The 13,351-nt window shown below is 47.1% G+C and overlaps 1 protein-coding gene across 1 annotated transcript; it reads right to left on the reverse strand.

Moving 5' to 3' along the window:
• LOC308302313 (guanylate kinase-like) lies at nucleotides 1-642 on the reverse strand (the record flags this gene model as incomplete). The annotated part of the gene is made up of 1 exon (XM_080746569.1): nucleotides 1-642. One exon carries the CDS (start codon nucleotides 640-642, stop codon nucleotides 1-3), a length of 642 nt encoding a protein of 213 aa, XP_080602695.1.
• Between the last annotated feature and the right edge of the window lie 12,709 nt (nucleotides 643-13,351).

Genomic DNA, 13,351 nt, shown 5'->3' on the forward strand with positions numbered 1-13,351 from the left:
TCAAACCCGGATATGAGTTTTGAAAGGAGTGTCCGAAAAGAGTTCGGGGCACACATCGACTTTCTTGGCTTTGGTAATTTCCTCACCCAGAGCGTCTTTTAACTGGCCGTAGGCGCACTCCAGGTTATCGTTGACAATGATGACGTCAAACAAACCCGGTACCTTGCTGATCTCCATGTCCACCTGAGCGGCGCGCAGACGCTGCTTGAGACCCTCGTCCGACTCCGTCCTTCTGTCCCGCAGGCGCTTCTCCAGGACGCTTATGGACGGAGGCTGGATGGACACGTAGATGGGGTTGAGGTCCGTTCCTTTGAGGTTTTTCACGCCCTGCATGTCGATGTCCAGCACGCAGATGAGGTTCTTGGCTTGGACGTCTCGCACGGCCGCCTTGCTGGTCCCGTACATGTTTCCCGAGAACTCTGCATGCTCGAGGAACTCCCCGTTGTCGACCGCGGACCTCATGACCTCCCTCGTGACGTAGTGGTAGTCCTTGCCGTTCTCTTCGCCGGGCCGGGGACTTCTTGTCGTGTGAGACACGCTGAAGCCGAAAACGTCTTTGTATTCCTTCATGAGCTTACTAAGGAGCATGCTTTTCCCGGCCCCCGACGGGCCACTAATGACTACGGGCCTGGGTGCAGCCATGTGCCCAGTGTCACTCTGTAAAAGTGTGGTCACATGTCGGAATGGAGAGCACTCTTCCAATGGCAGCTGCAACAGCATGTCCAATGGCATATACAACGACAGCTGCAACACCACCTCTTGCAAAGTCTTTCAAAATGATCAACGACATGATCTCTCTCATCTACTCTCATTTTCTCTCTCTCTCTCTTATATGGGAAGATGGAGCTCAGGAGTGATGTCACAACCAACATAAATCATTGCCGCACAACACCTTATACAGTATGTTGAAGATGTGACATCAGCCTGATGTCACATCACTAAACATAAGCCGTTGCCTAACAATGCCAGAGTCAAGTTAAACGAGTAGTTAATCTTCCTACTCACGCCATGGAGCCTTGAGTTCAATAATATATTTTTGTATTTTGTCGCATTCCGAAGACAATAATTTGATTATAGTAAATGTAACCCCATTGATTCATGCATGCATTTGGCTCCCCATCCGGAATCAATGGGGGTACATTTATACTATTAATCAAATGGTTCACAGACCCTTGCAAAATATCTTTCTCTATCTATCTATCTATCTATCTATCTATCTATCTATCTATCTATCTGATAAATCTTCTCGAAAAACATGTCTCAGGACGTTGTCATGTAGAAATGGGGTCGAGAGACCCGCCAGCCACCCTACAGTAAAGCAGCGCAGGAAGAGATGTACAAACTCGGCGCCTTTCATTTTTCAATAACGTTTCATGGCTATCCTCCGCCCTGTGACCTTTCTGCCCCCCCTTTAATTTTCCTCTCCTCCATTTTAATCCCCCCAACCACCTCATCCTCCTCCTCCATCATTGGTACTACCCCCCCCCCCCCCCCCCACCACCACCACCACCACCATTGCGGAGCGTTGCTCATTTCCCTGCCGGGGCTCACTGTCAAAGAGAAAAATGAGAAGATGAAAGGCGAGGGTGGGGGCGCTTTTGATAGTAATGGGATTAAGGGGGCGTCGGGCTGAATACGAGTCTAACATTGAACGAGGATGCGTCACTGGTCATGTGATCATCGCAGATTAATTATAGTTTTGGAAAGGGACATGCTGGGCCCCTGATTCAGCCCGGGAAAATGAGTTGTAGAGGCCCTCATTGCGTGCTATAGAGAGAGATCTCTCTCTATAGCGCTGCTGCTACTCAAAGATTTGCCATTTCAGATCATGACAAGTGACAAGCCAGTGGGCCAATAACATGAGTTATATTTCGTCGTTGTCGGGTGGAAACCTTGTATGTCCAAAACCGTTGGTTTTGTATTTATCATTTTAAAAATTATTTAAACTAGTGAAAACAGCCGATCTACAAGCACAACACCTCGCACTGCGAGGCGTTGTGTGCTTGTAGATCTGCTGTTTTCACTACTTTTGTGCAACGGCCTTGTATGATGAAGCAGGGCTTTGCTTTGCGGGAAAAATCTACAAATTTGAAACTTGGAGATACGAGGTTTCTGCCCGACAGTGACAATTTACTTTGTTGGCCGCCCAGCCCCCAAAATGGAACGAAGGCAGACATTTTATTTTTATTTTTTTCCTAATGGCCGGCCTGGACCAGCTGGGTTGTCCCGCTTTTCCCAATGGCCAGCACGTCCCTGGTTTGGGAGAATTCCACGTTTGTACGGAATGTATGGGGACTGAGCATTGGTTAGACCTCCTGTTGGTCCGAACATTCACCAGGTTAGCATTCACCAGTGTCGGCAGGTTAGCATTTCTTTTTCTTTTTGTTTTGACTTGATGTTTTACATTTCAGTTTAATTTGTTTTTAACCAGGGTCTGGGTAGTTTATCAGTTTTGTTTTTTTAGTGTGTGTTTTTGTTTTTATGGTAATATGCGGTGGTTTGCATCTGATATTCAAACAGCTCTGAAAAACAACTAATCTACATGCTACTCCAGTACATGCTCACAGCGCGTCGACACGTTGTGAGCATGTAGATTGGCTGTTTTCCCTATCTTTTAACAACAATATCAGATACTGACAAAGACTATTGTGCAGGTTATGACCGATATAATGACTCACTCGTGGCAACGTACTTTAACTACAGAGGTTGTTTATTAACGCTCCTCATAACACATGTTGCATCTGCGCAACCCTCTCAAGCGTCCGGTGCGGTGCACTGCCTATACCGTCCGGTCTCTTAAAGAGACATACACACACAATACAGTCACTCACATGACATCTCCCCTCCTTTGAGTCGGAGACAGTGTATACTGCTAAATACAAAATTAGTGCAATAGAAACCCTCTGTAAATTCAATCAATAAGAAATAGAAATAATCAAAGTGCTGTGATAAATAACAAACATTCCTCCCCCCCCTTCTTAAAACAGAGAAGGCACAGCAGAACAAATGACACTGAGGTTATGGGGTGGACTACCCAGTCACCTCTATAGCTGCCGGAGATTATTCTGCTCCATTGTGGCAAGCTATATGTCATTAACACACAAAGTCATTAAACCTGTCGGGCGGGCGGACCACCCTGCCCCTGGAAGTCACCCGGGCCGGTTCTGGAAGACGACATGCAGGCTCCCCCTGGACAGGCTCTCGATCTGGAAGACGATCTGCTGGCTCCACAGGCTCTCGATCAGGGGAAACAGTCTCTCTAGCCGGTGACACGGCCCCTCTGGCAGGTGAACTCGGAGGTGTAAGCTGGGTAGGTGACTGCTGCTCGCCCACCTGTGTGCTCTCCCCCTCACCAGGAGGGAACGTTGGTCGCAGATGGCGCCTGTTTCTCCGCAGGGTCCCGCGGTCCGTCTGGATCAGATAGGACCTCGGAGTTGAGTGTGGCTGTTGAACCGTCGCCGCCGTTGTCCAGCCAGACTCCCCGTCGAGCTTCACTGCCACGCTCTGCCCTGGGTAGAGAGGTGGAAGCGCTCTGGCACCGTAGCGTCGGTTGTAGGCATGTCTGTAGCTCCTCTTCGCCTTGGCATCAGCCTCACGCACCCTTGTGAAGTTGGGCCACTTAGGCAACAGGACTTTTTCGACTGCAGGCACCGTCGTCTTGATCTGACGGCCCATCATCAGCTGCGCAGGACTGGCACCCGTGGCTTGTATTGGAGTAGCTCTGTAGCTCATGAGAGCCAGGAACGGGTCATCCTGCCGTAGAATCTTCTTTGCTGTCTGTACTGCCCTCTCAGCCTCGCCGTTGCTTTGAGGATAGTGAGGACTGGAGGTGATGTGCTTAAAGTCATAGTTTACAGTGAAACTCTCAAACACTTTGCTTACAAACTGTTTTGCATTATCCGTGTGGAGCTCATCTGGGCAACCCCACCTGGAGAAGATATTCTTAAACCAGTCTCACTCTTCATGTCTGGTAGATGAGCTATTTCTATGTAACGAGAATAATAGTCAACAACTACCAAGTAGTTTCCTTTCTCATACTCACAGATGTCCGCACCGATCACCTGCCAGGGCCTTTGTGGCAGTGGAGTTGTAATCAGAGGCTCCTTTCTCTGAGTAGGTCTGACTCGCATGCACTCAGGACATTTAGTCACCAGTTCTTGGATTTCGTTTTCCAACCCGGGCCACCACACACTCATGCGTGCCCGTTCTCTGCATTTGGTGATGCCCTGGTGTCCATCGTGCAACCGCTGGAGTATCTCTTTCCTCATGCTGTGAGGAATCACGATGCGGTCTCCGTATAGCACGAGACCCTTCGATGTTGACAGGCTGTTACTGCAGTGATGATATGCTTTGCCCTGTGCCGGTACACTGTTCATGTACTGCGGCCATCCTTCTGCAATCAGTCTGCTCACCACCAGCAGCTCAGTGTCCATCCTCGTCTCCTCCTTGATCTTCTCCAGTTTGGACGGTGACACCGGCCATGCCGTGTGAGCTGCATCTTCGAACGCTGAAACATCACAGGTTAGTTCTGACACTTCACTCAGAATTACAGGTAATGGCTGTCTGGAAAGTGTGTCAGCTACTGTCAGTGTCTTCCCAGGTACGTACTCTGCAATGGGGTTGTACTTCATCATGCGCATGAGCAACCGCTGGCACCTCAGGGGAACAGTATCGAGGTCCTTGTTGTTGATCAGAGGGACCAGTGGCTTGTGGTCCGTATGGACTGTGAAGCTGTCCAGGCCATATAGGTAAGTGGAGAATCGTTCACAGGCCCAAACAGCAGCCAGACACTCTTTCTCTATTTGCGCATAGCGCTTCTCAGCATCAGTTAGTGTTCTTGAACAGAATGCTACTGGTTTCAGTCCATCCGAGTGTCTCTGTAGCAGTACACCGCCTAGCCCGTAGCTGCTTGCGTCTACACTCACCACTGTAGGTTTGCTTACATCATAAAATGCTAGTGTGGGTGCAGTGGAGATGATTCGCTTTACCTTATTGAAGGCCTCGTCTTGTGCTGCATCCCAGATCCACACGGCCTCGCACTTCAGCAGGTCGTTGAGTGGTTTGATCACTTCTGACAGGTTAGGCAGGAAGCGTCCGAGATAATGGACCATACCTAGGAACCTCCTCAGGCCAGGCACGTCACTTGGCGGCTGTAGCTCTGTGATGGCGCTCACCTTTGCGGGGTCAGGCTGGATGCCCTCACTGTTGATTTGATGTCCCAAGTAGTTCAGCTGCCTTTGGCGCAGGAAGCACTTCTGGTCATTGAGCTTCAAGCCCGCGTTCCCGAGGATATGCAGAACATTCTGGAGTCTCTGTTCGTGCTCCATGTCGTCTCTTCCATGGACTAGAATGTCGTCCATGTACACCTCGACTCCCTCTTGGCCTCGAAACAGAACTGACATTTCTCTCTGAAAGATCTGCGGTGCACTGGAGATCCCGAAAGGAAGACGTTTGAAAAAGAACCTACCCACTGGGGTGATGAACGTGGTCAGTTTAGCAGTGTCTTTCTCTAGTGGAATTTGCCAGAAACCGCTCGCCGCATCGAGCAGGGAAAACACTCGAGACTCTGCTAGCTTTGGCAATATGTCATCTATGGTGGGCAGAACAAATCTCTCTCTTTTCACAGCAGTGTTTAATCGCTTGAGATCAACACAGATCCTCACCTCACCACTTTTCTTGGGGACTGGAACCATTGGGGCGCACCACTCAGTTGGCTCCGTGATCTCCTCTATGACGTCACATTTGAGCATCCTTGCGAGCTCCGCCTTGACTTTGGGAAGCAGAGGAGCCGACATCCTCCTTGCCGTGGTGACACTGTACGGGACGGCATCCTCCTGCAGGCATATTTTCACAGGCTTTATTTTTAAGAGGCCCAGATCCGCCCCAAACGTGCTTTGTACCTCCTCCAATCTCTTCACCAGTCCCATGGCTACTGCAACTTCACGGCCCAACAGGTTGCTACCATGAGCCGTCTTGATCACATGGATGTTGAACTTAAACTGCTTGCCCTTGCGCTTAGTCACAGCAGTTAACAGACCTAGACAGTCAAGCCTACCTCCAGGGCTATCGAAAGCTGTGCGATCACTAGATAACAAGGGCGGGTATTTGAGCTGGCGATAAGTGTCATCTGAAATCACACTGGCGTCTGCACCAGTGTCAATTTTGAAAGTGACAGGAGTGTCACAGATCTTCAGTTTAACAGTCCAAGGCCTATTAGAATCTGCCACATAGAGGTATTTTGTTTTTATCTCACCAATGAACTGCATCTCGCCGTAGCCATCATCCTGCTGCTCCATTGTTGTCAGTTCATTCACTCTTGCAGAGCGGCACACAGCGGCAAAATGTCCAATCTTTTGGCAGTTTCTACATGTCGCCTGCCTGGCCGCACACTGTACGCTGTTAGGGTGGTTCCGCCCACACCTGAAGCACCTTGTCTCTGTGGCACCCCCAACGCGATGCCCTGCTGCTGCCGCTGCTGCTCCCTGGAAACCGCCGCTGCCACGTGTCCTTCCCCGTCCTCTTTGTTGTAGGAAAGGTGCAGCGCGTGCGTTGTGTCTGACTTCACTCAGGGACGTCGCAGCCCCACAGTTACAATTACATGTGCAAGCGACCTCACTCAGGAATGTTGCATCTCCCGAGCCAGAATTAGCCTGTTGACTAACTTGCCCTTTTATCTGCTCAGACTGTCTCACCATCTCCACAGCCTTCTCCAGCGTTAGATCTGCTGTTAACTGTAGTTTCTCTGACAGTTCCTTATCCAGGATCCCGATCGCCAGCCTGTCTCGAATATTTTCAATCTTCGCTGCTCCAAATTGACAGGTCTCAGCCAACTCGTAAAGTGTCCGGATATATTCCTCCGCCGACTCGCCCCTCTTCTGTGAGCGGAGGTAAAAACGAGCCCGTTCGTGAATGACGTTCACTTTAGGAATGAAGTAATCATTCAGCTTTCCCAGCACAGTCTCATAGTCATCATTGTCCTCCCCAACCTTGAAAAGTAACGTGTTGAAAACTTGCTCAGCCTCCTTTCCGAGCGCATACAGCAAAGTGCTAACCTGTACGACTCCATCTTCCAGGTTTAGCTTCGTGGCTAGCCGGTAGCGCTGGAACCGTTGGCGCCACTCCGGCCACTGAACCGGGCGGGTAAAATCAAAGTTGTCGGGAGGGTTAAACTTGGCCATCTTCACCGCTTGACTTCTGACACCATGTGCAGGTTATGACCGATATAATGACTCACTCGTGGCAACGTACTTTAACTACAGAGGTTGTTTATTAACGCTCCTCATAACACATGTTGCATCTGCTCTTGTGTACGTGCAACCCTCTCAAGCGTCCGGTGCGGTGCACCGCCTATACCGTCCGGTCTCTTAAAGAGACATACACACACAATACAGTCACTCACATGACAACTATAATAAGGACAATTTAAGGGTTATCATTGAAGACTGTCCAAGGGAAAAACAACAGTTGTTTACATTCCGGCAGTGTTGCCTCTATCTCTCTCTCTCTCTCTCTCTCTCTCTCTCTACCAGGCACGCGCACACATAGACATCAAAGGGGGCTTGAGCCCCTGCCCCTTTACTAGGGTTGGGACCCGAAACCGGTTCTTTTTAGGAACCGGTTCCATGATAGCGGGTCCAGAACCGGGTCAATCATTTTTGCCGGTCCGATTCTCTTAACTCATATGCTGCCATTTAACAATACCTTCGTACTCTTTAACTGCCATTCGTCTCCATAGACTTCCATGTAATTCATAGTGCACGGATCATGCACACCCATGCCTAGATAATGCACCACGTGTGTCCACATTGCTCACAGCTTTCAAACAAAAAAATCCGAATGGAAATCCGTTCAGGCATTCATGAGATAGCAGCCATTATGTTTTACACTGTTGTGAGCTTGGAGGTCTGCTACCTGAGTTGTATGGGGGTTGTATGGGGGTTAAACAAGCAATTTCGCGATCGCTATCATGCCTACTAACGTTTTTGGGGTCCAAAAAAAAATTTTTGAAAAAAAAAAAAAAAAAAAAAATGTTTTTATTTTTTTATTTATTTACGGGATTCACGGGCGTGGCAGGGTGGTACAACGGGATTTTTAAGGGATTCACGTTTTTGGCAGTTAATGAGTTAACGGGTCTCATCAGCGCGCATTAGCTGTGTGCATTCCATTACAAGCAGCTGTGGTGACGTCAGGCCACCTCGGCCGCAGCCGTTTGTCCTTTGGGGGGGCCGTGTGTCTCGCTCCACTCCAGCGTGATAGCGTCACCTCCTTCTCACACACGTGTTAATATTAACAAGCCAACAACAAGATCAAGCATGAAGCCATCAGAATGGTCGCCGATGAAGAAAAGAAAAGACAGCGCGCTGTCACACCGCATGCATGGATGTTACACCGACATTCCTTTGGAACCGAAATGTGTGACACCAATGTCTGAGTAACATTACCCAATGCAACTATGCGATGCAGTCACACATTTCTTTGCCAAACCCATGTCGGTGTAACATCCATAAGTTCCACACGCACGCTGACAGACACAGTCACAGAAGCTTGTTCTTCAACAGGGAACAAAATGCGAAAATTGGATTTTACAAAACGGACCCCGTCAGCGTCGATCCCGTTTTAAAGAGGAAAAAAGAGCTTAAAACCAACTTGCTAGGGTTACGTCGTCTTGGTGTTGATGAAGACAAGTTTATATCGGATCTGCAAGCTCAAAAGTAGTCGCGCATAGTTGTATGAGTGGAACGTTAAATCAGACGCACTGCAGTGCAATTATTTACTATAAAATCTACTATTACATTTGCGTGTACAGTACACTGGGACTTGGGAGTTAATCTGTTATATAGGGCTCGTGATCGCGCTGCTGCTGTTGTGATGTGTTACATTATAGACATGATGTCTGCAAAAAAACACTTTCTTTAATATAGAAAACATTTGTATCATAGCCTATTCTTCTTCCTCGTTGTATTGTTGTTTTTAATGTAATGAAAATAGGGAGCTTTATTATGAGGAAAAAACCGGTGTGTTTTCCCTTTTAAAATTGGGTAAAATCGCGCATTTTTAAACACATTTCCTTAACGGTTATCACTTATGTAACCGATAAACTTTTGCTCCCGACAACCCCCCCCCCCCATGGTTTAAGTTGTGTTTATTATGTAATTGTATAATGGATGTCAGAAAATATGAAAAAAAAAATAGATATTGGAACCGTTAAGAGAACCGTTAGGAACCGGAATCGTTAAGAGGGAATCGCTAAGGACTCGGAATCGTTAAAATCCTAACGAGTCCCAACCCTACCCTTTACCCGTCTGTAAAAAGTGCCCTCTCCAGACCATGATTGCAGTTTTTACTATGGTGAAAGAAATGCAAATACCCTCTTCCCATGCCAAACCTGAAGGCAGCATTCAAGAGAATTGCCTTGTCCAAACTCTCCTGAACTTGAATGCAGCATCTTATGTTGAAAGAATTGCCCTCTCTGTGTAGAAATCCATGCCGTTCCACCACATCTCCAGTATTGACTTGATTATGCTTAGTTTAGTGTGTTAGCAAGTACCGAAAATTGCCGACCTCCGAGCTTGGAGGTCGGCTATTTTCGATATTTTCACCAAAGGCCCTTTTAGAAATGTCAGCCCCTGCCTCTCTAACATTCTCTCTCTCCCTCTCTCTCTCTCTCTCTCTCTCTCTCTCTCTCTCTCTCTCTCTCTCTCTCTCTCTCTCGCAGTCTCTGCCTCCCACCCTGCTCCTTATGGAATACTTGCATGTAATCTACATGCTTGTCCATGGTTGACGTTGATATACTGTTGTACTGTAGTGCGGCAGCAGAACAAATGCTTGAACAACCTCCATCACGTCAGCTGTCAGCATTACACTCAGTCTCACACCATATTGTGGTGTCAGCCGTTTGTGTGCCTGTGTGTGCGTGCGCGCGCGCAAGCATGTATGTGCATAGAGAGTACATGTGTGTGTGAGTAAATGGTAAATGGTGCATGTCTCCAAATGTGTTTCGCATTCAACCATTTACACACGCACGTACGCACGCACGCACGCACGCACGCACGCACGCACGCACGCACGCACGCACGCACGCACGCACGCACGCACTGACACACACACACACACACACACACACACACACACACACACACACACACACACACACACACACACACACACACACACACACAAGCATGAGGAAATGAGGAAACAATGCAAGGCCTTATCATCGGGGAGCAGTTAGGGGCTCGGTTTCTTGCTCAGGGACAAATTGACAAGGAACCAATTCCTATTTGGACATGCATGTGGGCATGCATGCATAGGTGTTTTGCATGCATTGTGCATGCGCAAAAGTATATGCGACCTAACACCTCAACATGTTGTCGGCCTGGATGCAGTGTTAAAGAGGTGGTGCCATAGTGTTGTACTTGTTCTGTTTTGTATGTGTCTATGGAGTTAACATTACGCATAGACCCCCAGGTCTCCCTCCGACCGGATCAGAAACCCGAAATAGGAAGTGACCCCAGGCTATGTAAGCTGTAGCTCCACAGCTGTCCCACACTACACTGCATTGCATGTGAATGTGAGTGCTTGCAGCTCCAGCGTGAGCCAAGGTGAGATATCCCTCAATCCTTCCTCTCTACCGTCTCTGTCGGGTGGAAACCTCACAAAACGTTATACTTTCCAGGATTCAAATTCAAAATAGTCCGCAAGCTCTAAATGTGCCGCACTTCGAGCTTGCAGATCTGATACTTTTGATGCTTTTGTGCAGGCATGTGCACACATACAGTAGACATGAAAGGGGGCTTTAGCCCCTGCCCTCTACAGACCATGAATGCCGTTTTTACTATGGTGAAAGAAATGCAAATGCCCTCACTCATGCCATATCATAGCAAGAGAATTGCCTTGTCCAAACTCTCCTGAACTTGAATGCAGCATCTTATGTTGAAATAATTGCCCCCTCTCTCTGTGAAGAAATAGCCGACCTCCAAGCTCACAACGAGTGCAGTGCGACTGCTTTTGTGTGACTATGATCAAGATGGGGGCGTTAATTTTAGAAAAAAACTTGAAAAGTTAAAATAAGGTGATACAAGGTTTCTGGCCGACAGCGACGCTATGCTTGTGCTTCAGGCAGCTGAGCTGCTGGCTGGGCCTATACAATATGTGTTGTTGCCAGGGGCGTCACAAGGGGTAGGAAAGTGGGACTGAGTTACCAGGGCCCAAGGAGCAGTGTTGGGAAAGTTCACTTTAAAAACGAACTAGTTCAAGTTCAAGTTCAGAACTTCTAAAATGAACTAGTTCATTTTTAGTTCATAATTCCCCATTATGAACTAAAGTTCATGGTTCCCCAAAATGAACTACATAGTTCTTTTTTAGTTATTTTTTTAACCATATTTTTTTTATACTTTTGGCTATTCAAAAAAAAAAAAAAAAAAGAAAAAAAAAGGAAAATATATATATATAAAGGTCTATATATATATAAATGTTTAGACGTTGCTGCATGCTATTATTTGTCAAAATTATTGACTCAGCCCATATAGAACCACACACAGCAATAATTTCATCCAACTTAACATTGAGGTGCCCACAATATTTATGTGCCCACTGCCTAGTTCCCAGTCTTCCTGCACCCTTATTGTGAAGGGCTGAATGTAATAACCATGTTATTGTCTCATTGTGTGAAATATCATAATATTCAAAACAAATATTTGACTCCAATTGATTCCCCACACAGTATTGACTTGATATAGCAATACAAATATATATATATTACACAGCAGTTGTGGGAAAAAACACAATTCCGATTTTGGTCATTTTGGAAATAGGGCAAAAAATATATTTTTCTTCAATCTACTGTCTTGACACTCTAACCAAAAGTGTTCTATAGACCATAATCTACAAATTGGAAGTGAAAGAAACTTTAACACACATTTGAAATAAAAACAAAAAATTACATGTACAAGGAACCCCACTAGAAAAAAAACCAAAAAATTACATGTACAAGGAACCCCACTAGAAGGCAGACGTTTCTCGTGCACAGCATGTTTCCGCGTTGGTTAAAGTAGCTGATCTACAAGCTCACGTTGTCTCGTGGATGCGACGCGTTGTGAGCTTGCAGATCAGCTATTTTCGCCGTGCAACACACATAGGACAAAGTATAGTCAGTCAGGCTTGCGAGACGAGGAGGAGATTCACACAGTGCAGCAGCAGAGTGCAGACAGCACCGCATATCAACGGAGGAACGTTCACGAGGAGCTGCGTGCAGTGCCTACTATTGGAGCATGTGAATGAAAAGAGAGACGAGAGGAGCAGAGGACAGACGACCGCGGAGGCGCGGACCGCCGCATGAACGGCCGACGAACGCCGACGAACGTCGTTCACGGGCGTCAGAATGACCGCGTTCGACAATATCGTTCATCAAGCGAAAACAATTACCTTCAGTTCACGTTCGCCCAAAATATGAGCGTGTTCATGAACGATCGTTCTTTGAACGCGTTCGGGTACAACACTGCCAAGGAGGGGCCCTAGTAACTTTAGCTATTGAAAAATAGCAGATATACAAGCTCACAGCGCGGCACCGAGTGCCGCGCTGCGAGCTTGTAGATCTGCTATTTTTGAAAAGTCGTGAAAATGTGCGCAAATCTTTGAATACATGTAATTTTTAAGTGAACATTTGTAACTCAAATTTTGCTTCTGGGGGGGTCCCTGGAACTAAATATTTTGAGATGCATGGGGGGGGTCCTTCACATGAAAAAGTTTGAGCATCACTGACATGGAAACATAAGTTTCTTTATAGCACACATTTTCACGATTTTTCAAAAATAGCAGATCTACAAGCTCGCAGCGCGGCACTCGGTGCCGCGCTGTGAGCTTGTATATCTGCTATTTTTCAATAGTTAACATTCATGGGGGGCCCGCAGTGAATCCTTGTACCCGGGGCCCAGAATTTGGTGTGACGCCCCTGGTTGTTGCACGTTCACCACTAACAGATTCGTCATTGGACTTGACACGACAGCCACAGCATTACAATATTATTCCCCTGGGGCTTGTCTAACCGGATGAGTATGAAAGATGGATTTTACCTCCGGGAGATGAAGTCATGTAAAGCAGCGCCGGTATATTAATGGAGGTCCGACATGAGTTGATACTTATGCATATAGTTTTTGTTTTTTTTTCATATTTGCACGACGCCGATTTCAGCTTTGACTTTTAGGTGAATGACAGACAAGTATTCGGAGATTATGGAAATGTGAGTTCCCGCTGTTTCCTTTTCGTTCCTTTTCCCCCGCTGTAAAATGCTTGTGTGGAATAGTTCCGGTCCTACTGTTGTTTTGGTCACATACTGTAAGAGTGTGTGTGTACT

The sequence above is a fragment of the Nannobrachium achirus genome, assembly GCF_963921795.1.
Source record: "Nannobrachium achirus genome assembly, chromosome: 17".
Taxonomy (NCBI): Eukaryota; Metazoa; Chordata; class Actinopteri; order Myctophiformes; family Myctophidae; genus Nannobrachium; species Nannobrachium achirus.